This window comes from Danio rerio, chromosome 8 (genome assembly GCF_049306965.1).
Source record: "Danio rerio strain Tuebingen ecotype United States chromosome 8, GRCz12tu, whole genome shotgun sequence".
Lineage (NCBI taxonomy): Eukaryota > Metazoa > Chordata > Actinopteri > Cypriniformes > Danionidae > Danio > Danio rerio.
In genome coordinates, this window is record NC_133183.1 from 27416151 (window position 1) to 27429780 (window position 13630).

Genomic DNA, 13630 nt, shown 5'->3' on the forward strand with positions numbered 1-13630 from the left:
TCTCTCTGGAACCACCCTGTACTCGATTAAGCCAGATCTTTCAGCTCTTTGGCTCCTCAGCTATGGAAATTGCTTCCATTGGATTTAAGGAGCAGTGTAGGATTTAAGCAATAGTCTTCACACTTTTAAATCCTGCCTTAAGACCCAAATTGTTAAGCAGGCTGTCTTATGATTTTTTTATTATGTTATTTTATATTTAAGATGTTTTTGTATTTGCATCTCTTTTCATGTATTTGAAAATTATGATTGGCAACATTTTATTAATTGTTTTTGGTATGTTTGCTGATGTTCATTGTAAGGCGATCTTGGGTGTCCAGAAAGACGCCATTCATAAACAAAATTAATTATTATTTAACTATAGACAAGTTATTATTAATTCTAACTTAATTCATTGAAAAAAAGTAATATATTTTTTAAATATCCTGTTTTGATTAGACATTTTAAATACATATTTTTTGTAAATAAAAGAGTAAAGTAAAACTATTCTATTATTACATATTATTTTATGTTATTTGATTATTTATAATGACAAAACAACCACAAAACTTTATTAATGAATAAAACAAAACAACACAAAACAACATAACACAAAACAAAACAACCAAAACACAACAAAAACAACAATACACAATGCACAATAAAACAAAAACAAAACAACACACAAAACATGCTACAAAACAAAAACACACAAAACAAAAAACAAAACACACAGAAAAAAAGCAAAACCACACAAAACAAAACAAAAACACACAAAAACAACAACAACAAAAAACAAAGCAAAACAACAAAACACACAAAACTAAAAACAAAACACAAAACAAAAACAACAAAACACAAAACAAAACAAACAAAACAAAACAACAAAAACACACACAAAGCAAAACAACAAAACACACAAAACAAAAACAACAACACACAAAAAAATACAAAACAAAAACAACAACACACACAAAACAAAAAAATAATCTGCCTGAGCTGGGTCTACTAAAAGGTCCAAAATAGCAGTTCATCTGGATCAAATCAGGGCTGAAGTATCAGTTTATTAAAGATGCATGTGGTGAAGGTAGAATGTCATTTATCTGAGCTCCACAGGAACAGTCTGTGTAACCTTGATGAGGACGCTGTGGATCCTGACGGCTGAGTCTGCTCGAGGTGTTCCGACAAACCAGGAAAACTATACTGGAATTCTAAGGGCAACGTGTGTTTGGAAAACTGTTTGTGTTTGTTTTCCTCTTCACAAAACATCACAATTTCCTGCTCTCTGATTCCTCTCCCTTTTCCCCTAGAATTTGCATGCTGTTTGTAGGAGTTTGTGTATTCACAGAGGATCTGGCATTTGCATTAGTGTCTGTGTCACTACTCTGGTTTGGGCCCTCGGGGCTCCAGACCTCAGCACCTGTAATGAGAGAGTTTGGCAGCATCGCACACCCTCATCCATGAACAAGGAGAACATCTGTCCTAGCATATGCTTTATTGCGCCGTTCATCCAAACACACACACACACACACACACACACACACACACACACACACACACAGTCAGTACAATTAGGGGAAATTCACTGCAGTTTGAGGTTAAAACCTCAGAATGTTTCAGTGAACTTGGTTGAAGGTCAAGAACATATGCCAAATCCAAAACATCCTTTGAGAACTGTGGAGAGAGTTAAACCGCTGGATTTAATTTATATGACTCTAAAAAATATAAAGACTACTACTGACAGCCATCAGTGAGGTATAATTAATCAAATCACTGATTGCTGTCATTACCATTATAACCATTTAAAAGTTATTCAGTGTTTGTACTGTTACCCATGGAAGTTTATAGACTTAATGGCCAAAGAAGGAAAAAGGAGCCTCAAAGTCACAGCTCTATTGCATCATCACCATGACCACTGTACATTTGAAGGTGTTTATCAGTTAAATCGAACTTTTCTAGAACATTTGTGTCTAAGTAAACATTTCAAACACTTGAAACAAACTTCATTTTGAGCGGTTTGAAGTGGTATCACCTCAGTACATTATTGGATTTCACCTGAAGCACCCTGGGGCTATTAGGACCAAAAAAAAAAAAAAAACTGTATGTGGAGAGTACTGAGCTGATAACAATACTTGTAATTTATTGTACACAACAAAGCAATTATTTTGAAAATTCACAAATGAAATCAGTTATTAAGGAATCTATCTATCTATCTATCTATCTATCTATCTATCTATCTATCTATCTATCTATCTATCTATCTATCTATCTATCTATCTATCTATCTATCTATCCATCCATCCATCCATCCATCCATCCATCCATCCATCCATCCATCCATCCATCTATCTATCTATCTATCTATCTATCTATCTATCTATCTATCTATCTATCTATCTATCTATCTATCTATCTATCTATCTATCTGTCTATCTATCTATCTGTCTATCTGTCTATCTATCTATCTATCTATCTATCTATCTATCTATCTATCTATCTCTTTTACATATCAATTATAATATCAAATGAATGGGCGACAGTGACAACGTTTACATGGACATCAGTAATCATATTATCTGCCCTAATCCGAATAAGACAATAATATGATTAGGATTTTTACATGTGTTGCTTTTTGAATGTTCCTTTTATGATCCTGTTATAGAACATGATTAGATTAAAGTCATTGTGTCACCACGCTATCCACGTTTCACAAAATTTCAGGAGTTTCGTTTTTAATTTGTCGACTTTAACTGCAGTTTGGCACTTTCAGTTTCATTCAGGAACATATCATTCATGTCCCCATGACAAACTGTGGTATTGGATGCGAGTATGAAGTAAGGACTAGTGGGAGAGTGTTGTTTTAATACAATTTGATACCGCACGCCATATGGGGAAATAAAAACTGTACATTTTGTGATGCAGGTGTCTGTGGTCCTTCTCGATAGGTACAAAAAATAGTGTCAAACAACCTTGTATGTATAGAATATCCTGTCACAAAATGCGGCGAAAAGTCCTACAAGATGGTGATAGTTTAATAATCTTCAATAATGCGACTAAAAACTTTGATCTTAAATAATGCAGATAAAAATTTGATTTCTGTTTAGTTCGATTATGACTTTAGTCGGATTAGGCAATCAAAAATTACGGTTTACATGGCAGACTTTTATTCAGAATGTTGTTTTATTGTATTAAAATTGGATTATTGGTGTCCATATAAACATCCTCAATAAATCCCAAAGTGAATTGCCTCAAATGAATCTTTCAGAAATGTAATCATATCAAAATTTTGAACATTTAAATGGCAAATGTAAAACAGTCTATTGCCAAATAAATTCCCAAGAACATTCTTCTGAGTAGCAACTCTTCCATATCCAGAAACAGGTTCACAAAACAATGCTGTATATACTTTGAGCTTAACCTATGATCATTTCAAGAACTATTTTTATTTTCATAAATAAAACTACCTTTCACTGCTTTAAAAGTTAACAAACCAACAACTTAAATAATAATCGGAATATGGATGTTTTCTTGAAGTGCTGATCTAATGATCTAAGATCTAATAAAACACAGATAACTGCTAAAACAGACATCATTAAAGCTTTCCATCTTCTGTCTGAACTGAACATGTTGCTACAACTGGAATTCAGTGCCACCTATTAAGGTCATTTTTTTTATTACACTGGTCATATGGCTACATGTTTACACACTTTTTCTTTAAGAACAGAGGGAAGGGAGGCAGTATTGAGGCTGTTTTGAGAGAATGGAGCAATCTGGTTACTGGGAAAACACTGGGATGAACTGAGAGTAAGATTTTGAGGTTTGACTGACACTCAAGTTTTTTTTGCTACGCAGCAAAGCACTAGTTCAAAGATGATTTGAAATGCAATCTCTTAGACTCACAAACTGGAGAAAAACATGTCCGAGAGAATGATGCGCCTGGGGTTCAGGCTGCAAACTGGCATCTAGAGTGGAAAGGAACTCGCGATGGACATCCAAAATGGATTCGATGTTGGAAAACAAGACCTGTGAAGAAAGCATAAAAACAATAGTTCAGAAAATCAGCGACAATGAAGGCTCTTGATGTTTTCCTCCCGAAGCATTCAGACATCTATGTTACACTAAAATTGTCGCACTGGTATCAAACTGACAGGGCTTTCTTTTAAAGAAATGCAGCTTTAAGTAAATATTCCACTCAAAGGTTTGCTACGATTGAATAAATATAATAAATTCTGTGCAACAAGTATGAGTCCAAATATTTTGTAATTACAAGATGGCTAGAAAACTAGAATAATTTGTTTGCCTGTGGTTTGCTCAATTCATCTGGATGTACTGCATATTTTCTACATCTGCATGTAAAGGTTTTTGTGCGTGTTATTGGTTTTACCTTGACCTGCTCCTGAGTCAGACATTGCTGGTTTTCTGCAGTCTGTCTAATCCTCTGGAGAAAAGCCTGTTGATTTACAAATAGAGAGAGATGTAGAGAAAAAAGTTAGTGTGCAGTTGTGGAATCACTGCTGTGTGAAAAAGGTGTGGCAGATTTGTATATTCACCACACTTATGCTCATTTTTTTGAAGTTGTAACACTTCCTGTAGGCTTACACCCTATTTTTGCCTGCTACTCTGACTGGAAACTCAAAATTCAGCTTTAGTGACAAAACACACACAACAGTGTGAAGCCAAACTCCACATGCTGTACTGTCTGCTTTAGCATCACTTTAAAGTAAACCGAATAAAAGAGAGGAAAATGTTCAGGATTCTTTTTATTCTGATCGTCAATGGGCTCTATGCACAACTAGTGTTTTTCAGCCAATGATGAATTTTCGGTGAAAGGTTTATGTGACTATTTTCATAAGGTTCATGTTACAGCATTGATGTTGTAATATAATACAAATATAATCCGTTAAATAGACCTAAGCAGCACCCATTTTGGTTGTTAAATCGCAAAAAGAGCCGAAAGACCATTTAAACGCAGGCGCCGTCTAGGAATGCAACGATTATAGATTTTGGTTGTGCGATTATGGTTTGAGGAATAATCACGGTTTCATGGTTATCACGATTATTATGCATTCATTCAGTTCAAAAACCTCTAGTTTAGAAAATCACATGAAAACACCTTATATTTTAAAGTGTTTTTATTTTTGCTCAGTAACCATACTGCACAAAATAATATTAAAAACAACCAACAGTCTATTTCTCTTTGGACTTAAAAATAAGTGAATAAAATGGCAAAACGTTTTGCCATTTAAATAGAAGTAATACTTTTACACTAAAAATAAATGACAAAACAATGAATAAAAAATTCAATAAAAAAACTTGATTAAATGAAAAAAGTATTTGTCTAATTTAAATCTAAGCTATTAGCCAAGTATTTCTCTTTTAAAGAGAATAAATTTAGTCACAGGCTGCAGAAAATCTGTTTAAACCAACTATATTGCAAATTATTTTGGTATTTTTCTGTGTATATTCCATAAAAAGTGTGAAGATGAATGGTCCAGTTCGTGTCACGTGACTGGCAGTGTGCTCAAGACTTTCTTTCAACTAGGTGTGTACCTAGAAAGCATGAGTCACAATGCAAGCCGAGCCTCCATTGAAAATAACGAACTTGCGCACACAAAAAACACTATGTGTATAACCCTTCCCTAAAAGCTTTAGGTATATTTAATTAGCTGCGATGTACAATTTAAGAACTTCAAACTAGAGCACAGTTGGCAAAACTTTGTTTAGTTGCAGCAGATTTGTTCGGTGCAACACGGTGTTAAAACACGATGTTGAAAAAACCTTTACGATTAATTAACCGTGACAAATGAAATCGTTGTTAATTGTGAAATTGGTTAATCGTTGCACTCCTCGCGCCGTCATTAGCTGCAGGCTAGTGCAGAAATTCCATTGAAAATACTGGGGTAAAATTAATGTCTATATTTTAAAGACATGGCATGGAAAAATATAATTTAATGCAGTGCTTCTTGTTTGGTCTGATACCCACTTTTTATTGTGACTCAGCCAGGTAGTGAAGATCGTTTTTTTCAAAGAATTCAGATCTTAAACACGACGATTTTGTATGGAATAACAATTAACTGGAAGCCCTGAGGCTGGCTGACTGAAAATAAAAGTCTGTGTGCATAAACCCCATTGAGACATTCTGTTAATTGTATGTAGCTTTTGAATGTACTTGGCCACAATGGAAATAAAGTGTTAGCAGATATAAAGTTTACTAATGCTCAAATCATAGCAATCTGCAGTTACTTCAACAGAATTTATAAAGGGGACCATCAAAATTAATGGCATTCTTTGCATAAAATTTTGTTAAAATTTTTGGAGATTTAGTCATCACTGCAAGACTCCAACACTCTAATCTACAGTAAATTTAAAAAAAAAGTCTAGGGGCATAACGGTGGCACATGTTTTCCCCAAGTTGATGTGGGTTTCCTCCAGGTGCTCCGGTTTCCCCCACAGCCCAAAGACATGCACTATAGGCATCTGCAGCGTAAAACATATGCTGGATAAGTTGGCGGTTCATTCTGCTGTGGCGACCCCTGATTAATAAAGGGACTAAGTCGACAAGAAAATGAATGAATAAAAGTCTACAGCAACTGTTTGATTATTCAAAATATCTTGCGGGTTTGGAACAGCTTGAGGGTGAGGAGATTTTCAGTTTTGGGTGAACTATCCCTTTAAATCATTTTTTCAAAGTCCTCTTGAGTTTGCAGAGGCTCCTTGGTTGAGAATCTCTGATGTACACACATTTAGGCCATCGCACCAAGTAAACAGAATTTTGCTAGATTGAATAGTAAAGCAACTACAGAAAGCCACATTTGTGACCATGGAGCACAAAAATAATCAAAAAACATTTGTCATTGAGATTTAGGCATTATTTCAATTTTAATAATAATAAAGAATAAGTTAAACTTTTCATTGATGTATAGTATACTTCCTTATAAGATAATGTTTTACCGTGATATGGCTATTCAAACATCTGGATTCAGAGAATTAAAAAAAAAAAAAAACGCAAATATTGTGAAAAATCACTTTTAAAGAGGTTTAGATTTGGCTATTTGCAATTGCAAATTTGCAAATCAATAAAATTGACTTTTATTCTATTTACAGTAGGACATTAACAATATATTATGAAATATGATCTTTACTTAATTTTAACCTATACAATGTATTTCTGGCTAATGCCAAAAATATACCCCTGCAACATAATGCAAGACTGGTTTTGTGCTCGGGGGTCACTCATCTGAATGAGATAAAAAGAGAAGCAGAGGGTTGGGACAGAATTATAAATATCCTGAACACTGATTTGCACAGTTTTAGCAAAGTCTCCCATGGAGAAAGACAGTCTGCCAGTCACTGACTGTGTCTAATTCTGGCTCTGTAAAACACTTGTCGTCAGCGGCAGTGGCAATGAGCTGATGTGAGAACAGTGCGGCTCGACTCACTCCGCACCCGCGTCTGTTCAATTCCCTGTCACTCCAGCTATTGTCTCCCACAGCAACAGCACTCTACACTCATCCAGAGCGCTTTCACCTTCGCCACACTACTGTTGTTATTGTTGTTTTTTTCTACTTCTTTCTCTTTGATTCTTTTATTAGCTTGTGAGGTGATTTTCTGCATCAGCACAGGGCTGATTGTTTCTGTAGAAAACACTATCATCATTTTGTCCACCTTCTGTCATGGATTTTAAAAGCAAGCGTGACCTTAAACTCAAGTCATCACGCCTCTTTTTCCCTTTACCACAATGACAGGATGAAGAGTTTGCTAATGAGAAGCACTCGCCGCCCTTACGGCATCTCTCTGATAATGACAGACTAACTCTCGGTCACACTTTTGCATCTCTGGAAGACATTTACCATGCCAACTTACAGTTGGAGCAACATTTGTTTGTGTTCTCCAACACTTTAAACATCATGTGAAATCACATGCTCACACTCAGGAAATGCTTTACTTAACTTGAAGAGACAGTTTAAAGGTTTTGAGAAAATTACAATTTAGTCATTTCGATAAAATTTCAGCTTGATATAAAGGATACAGTGTAACTACTTAAAGTTTTGTCAGTTTAATGGCTAATTTGTACAAATTCATGTAAGATTAGTTGCACTAAACTGTATGATTTGTAAAAGGAGGCTTGGCAACAAACCCAACCTCTAAACCCAACTGTCAGTGGGAGATGAGCATATCATACTAAAATGTACAATGGAGATTGTTCAAATTCCTGGGGCTGGGCGATATCGCAGAAAAAAATATCATGATATCATGTTTCATGTCATTCGATATTGGATATTCGTTATTTACTTTTTAAAAATATTATAATATTAATTTATTTTAATAGTCAAAAATAAAAATGTATCATCTCTTTTTAAAAATACAGTATAGACATAAGTGTTAAAGAGACTTTTAAACTTGATAAATAAATTGTTAAAAGTGTGTACAATGGTAAAGGTAGTTCAACATCTGTAAAGTGTCAATAATAATGATACAGTAAACCTCAAACTCTGTAAACAAAACAAACTATGATAATTACACCTGAGCTTTCAAGTAAAGGAACCAACCATCATTATTCAAATACATATTGCAACATTGCAAATTGTGAAGTTGGATGACTACATTACCCCTATGCTAAAAAAAATCTTTCAGATGGGGAGCTAGTGGCTGGAATGCACAACAAAAGAAACCCAAAAGCCACTCTGGCAACACCCTTACATCCTTTTTTATATACAATCTCCTCACTGCTGCTATACAGCACTCATTTTTGCGTGTGTTGTTATTCTGGCCACGTACAGTATTAAAGAACCTATTCACCTTATTTTCAGCTGTCGAGTGGGCGCTGCCATTTGAATCTTTTTGTCTCGCGACTTCCGGTCACATTCACTTCCATTCATTTTTTGACGTTAACAACTGCTCGTTACGCTGCTTGATGTTGCAATTTAATATTTTCTTATTATATTATGCTACTTGGTCTGTGTAGTCATGCAAACATTTGTTTGTTGAGCAAGTAGTTTGACCATTTTCTGCCGTTTATTATTCCTAGTCATTTCTCCCATAGGCGACTGAATCGGAAGTTCTAAGACAATCGCGAAAACAGGCGCACTTCCGCATTTTAGAATAAGGTCAATAGCCTTCATACCGAAACTTCACACCAAACTTTTTTTATCATCATTAATAATGGTGTTCGGTCAATAAATATTGATACTGATTTTATCGCCCAGCCCTAACAAATTCATACGAATTACACTAGAACAAAAAGTTACAAATTAGTGCGAGATAGCATTGGAAATTAAGTTTAAAAGTGCCCTATAATGAAAACCTGGGTATACCAAATGGGCATACTGTGAGCCTCATACACCACTGTTCCCTCAGTTTCATGTAAATTCCACGAGTGGTGAACAATGGACCAATCAAAAGACAAAACAAACTGTGAATAGACTCAAGGGCCATGCCCTCTTCATTTGCATGTATGCCTAATTTTGGTCGTTCATCCGGACCTGACATGCAGCCATGTCATCAAGCTCATGCCTCAGGCTGTGTATTTTCATTTTTTTTTTTTTTTTAACTGGATTGTTTTCTCCATATCATAAACTTACCCTCTATATTTAAAGGAAAAAAACAGGTAATTAACATATTTAGAGTTCATACTATGAAATTCAGTTGAATCCAATGATGTTTCTGCCATTGGCGACATTACCAAACAAATCCAAGCATCATCTTTTTGTTGTACAGAAATATGAAAGTCACACAGATTGGAAATAACTTTCGTAAATGATGACTGAATTTTCAGAGTACAGACAACCATCCCTGAAGCAAACATTCATCAGATCATGCAGAAGACCCAACACACTTGTATGTGGCATTTTGTGTAATAAGGGTGATTGCAGCGTTCATTGCAGTTCTTGGGGGCAGTGTGTGGGGCCTATCCCTCAGGCGTGCGCTAATTTAATCTTTCATATGGCCCAACTACATTCATCCATAAAACGGCCATCCATGTGACTCAGCCTGAGGGGCTAATAGTGTAAAAGACAGGATGTGCTTCTCCAAACTGCCTCACACAAATACAATGAAGGGTGTGAAAGATAACGAATGTTTGGATGACAGGGATTGAGTTACAGATTTCAATATTTTAAAACAAAATATTATAGTTTAGTACTCTCCTCATCTATGATTTCTGACTCCCACACAAACTATATCATTATCAGCCGAACAGAGTAACACTGGTTTGATCTAAATTTGTTTGAAGCATATATAAGCAAAAAAATAACAACAACAAGCTTTACAGAGTGGCCATTTCAGTTGATTTTGTGACAGAAAATTACTCATAATTCTGAGAAAATCTTCAGTTGTACTTTTGTGAATAACCTAATACTGAAGAACATGAACTAAATTCACTATGGATGAAAAGAAAACTTCAACTTTTTAAGCCATATGTAGCTTGTAGGCCATTAAGGTCCTATGATCAGTTTCTTTTGTCAGTCCCTTAGTCTTGCTGCAACAGGTGATCAAGCTTTCTGTGTTGTGGCTCCAAGGCTCTAGAATGGTCTCCCACTGAATATCCGCATTTCACCATCATTGAATGTTTATAAATCTAATTTAAAGACTTATTTTTACTACCTTGCCTTTGAGTGAATAATCTGCATGTTACTTTATATCTGCATTTCAGTTTATAGATTTTGTCCTTTTCTTATATTTTAATACATATAGTAATATTTAATAATATATGTTAATATTAACATATAAAAACTATTTAATGATAGTTTTATTTTATTTATTAAATGTTTTCTTTTATTATTGTAAAGCACTTTGGATCAACTATGGTTGTGTAAAATTGTGACCTATGAATAAAGTTTGACTTGCCTTACAATGCCCAAAATAGGGCACTTAAGTTATGTTGCTTTGACATTTCGTGCCTCTTCATTCCAGTCTGCTAAAAGGTGCCATAAAGTAGCTGTATTTATGTCAGTTGGTCTTATGATGTAACTCATCATTTTTTTACATTTCATTAGTTTAGCTTGCTAAAGTTACTTTTGGTTTTGATCATTTGAAAGGTTGTACTTGGACTAGTGGTCAGACTGATTTGGCTATGATTTGAATATGATGTGTTCAACAATAACTCAATTATGAGTGTACACACACTATTTGCAGAGTTGTTAAAACGGGGATTGGATCCAGATGCAGATTTTATTTAGTAAAGTCTCAAAGTGGCAGGGTCATAAAGGAGCATACACAACAAGAGAGATAATCAACAATAAAACAATAAATAATGCAAAACACAGGGATTGCAAAAACAAGGATAAAGGCTTTGAATTAAATGCAACAGCTAAACTACACTCAGTAACAGATGAGTGAGTGTATGGAGTATTTATAGTCTGCGTAATCAGTGATGATTAGCTGTGTGTAATCAGAAGGTGAACTGACACTGGTGTGCGAATGCAGGGCATGATGGTATGTGTAGTCCAGCATAGGTCCCAATTCGCATAATTCATTTTCATATCTGGTTAGTCCCTTTATTAATCTGGGATTTCCACAGCCGAATGAAACAGCAACTTATCCAACGTATGTTTTACACAGCGGATGCCCTTCCAGCTAAATCCATACACATTCATACACTACGGACAATTTAGCTTACCCAATACACCTATACCACATGTCTTTGCACTTTTGGGGGAAACCGGAGCACCCAGAGGAAAACCACACAAATACAGTGAGAACACGCAAACTCCACACAGAAATGCCAACTGACATAATTATACTACATTCTAAAAGTATGTACTTTTTTGTGAAGAAACATACATACTTTTGAGTATGTAAAAGAGTATGCAAACATTGAGACATACTACTTCCTCATTAATGGACCATTATATTGCTTAGTTACGAGCCTGTCATCTCAACACATCATCCACATGTTTAATTACCTACCATATTGGAGATGCAGCAGCAGGTTAATCTGCCAATTATGAAACTTTCACCCACCTTTGAACTTTTTTTCCTTTTTTAAATATGTCCCTAATGACGTTTAACAGAGCAAGGAATTTTTCACAGTATGTCTGATAACATTTTTTTTTCTTCTGGAGAAAGTCTTATTTGTTTTATTTCAACTAGAATAAAAGCAATTTTTACAAAAAAAAAAAAAGGTTTTAAAATTATTAGCCCCAAAATGATTAGCCCCTTTAAGCTATTTTTTTTTTGATAGTCTGCAGAACAAACCATCGTTATACAATAACTTATTACCTAATTACCCTAACCTGCCAAGTTAACCTAATTAACTTAGTTATGCCTTTAAGCTGAATCGACCATGAGTACACACATTTACAACAAATAATAACCAGCCTATTTAATCTAGGATATAAGGAGTTATAACAGAGACGAAAAACATAATTCTCCTGTAAGACTTTGTATTTCTCTCTCAGTTCTCCCTAGGCTTGATTTGGCCCCTCTGTGGCCTTTCCAGCATCACTCTGGTGCTTACGTCAAAAATACACGTAAATAAACAAATACTACAAAGCGACGTTGTGATTCCATGACAACCATCGCCGTTTCTCTGGGCAACAGAGAGTGTGAAGTCAGCAGTAGAGGATGACAGGTGCGACCGGGGGCATGTGTGTGCAAAATGAAAAATGAATTCATTCATCCCCATTCAGACAGGCAAGAGGCACAGAGCTAATGAAATATTGCACGTCAACCTTTACCGGCCTTTTTTTTTTCGTGTCTTAAATCACCTCCAGTAATCAAATGAGCCTGCTTTTCATTTAATCTTAATAAAAAAAAGAGCCAAACAAAAATAAATGAGAGGATTGAACTTTGCATATTACTGTGATTTTGTTCTCAAATGAAAACTTTGGTGTGTGTGTCTGTGTGTGTGTGTGTGTGTGTATTTGTGTGTTACTGTGTGTGTTGGGGTGCTTAAGACACAACAGATGCTTTTGACATGTAAAGGAAATGAGGAAAACTGAAGCAGGGGTTAAAGAGACAACACACAAAAAGTAGTAATGTAACAATATATGAATGTAATTTTATTATGCATTCAAATATTTAAACAAGTTAAAGGGAGAGTTCCTAGAATTACCTAATTATTCTCCCTCATGTAATCTAAAACCTTTATGAGTTTTTTTTCTGTTGAACTAAAAAAAAAAATAGATATTTTGAGGAATACTGATTGCTTTGATAACTGAAGTAAAATATAAAGTGCAGCGGAAGTTGATGAGACTTTTATTTCAGTATTATGATACATGACCAACTGAAACTGAATATTGAGCAGGGGGTGGGGCTTTCTTTTTGTGCATCATTGGTTTTAATGTAAGTGGTTGCAAACCATTTATATGGAAAGGATTTAGACAAATTGAGTTTAACAACATTACTAAATTTAATTTGTTTAAATTCAACCCATATTAATTTTTTGTGACTACTTATCTTTTTAAAAATAAAAACTTTGCAAATACAGTGAATACAGTGTGGCAAACTAATGGTGAGAGGTGTGGTTAAGAATATTTTTGCTGAAGCCATCAAACTGAAGTCAAGAGAGAAATACTGCAACTACCACAACTGCCACAAGACATTGATTAAAGATTACTAAAACATTTTTTTAATCAATAGATTAATTTGCATGATTATCTGGTAATCATAAAAAATGCAAATCTGCTTTAATATATTAGAATATATTCAACTT

At 34.8% G+C, this 13630-nt stretch overlaps 1 protein-coding gene across 7 annotated transcripts in view; it reads right to left on the minus strand.

Annotated features, from left to right (window-relative positions):
- prex1 (phosphatidylinositol-3,4,5-trisphosphate-dependent Rac exchange factor 1) overlaps nucleotides 1-13630 on the minus strand; it is a 161155-nt gene that overhangs the window by 94634 nt on the left and 52891 nt on the right. For all 7 annotated transcript variants that reach the window (XM_073910421.1, XM_073910422.1, XM_073910420.1 and 4 more), the window contains 2 exons: nucleotides 4361-4426; nucleotides 3877-3999 (listed from right to left, as the gene is read on the minus strand). In XM_073910421.1, the coding sequence (XP_073766522.1) occupies nucleotides 3877-3999; nucleotides 4361-4426 (189 nt within the window). The remainder of the gene's footprint in view (nucleotides 1-3876; nucleotides 4000-4360; nucleotides 4427-13630) is intronic.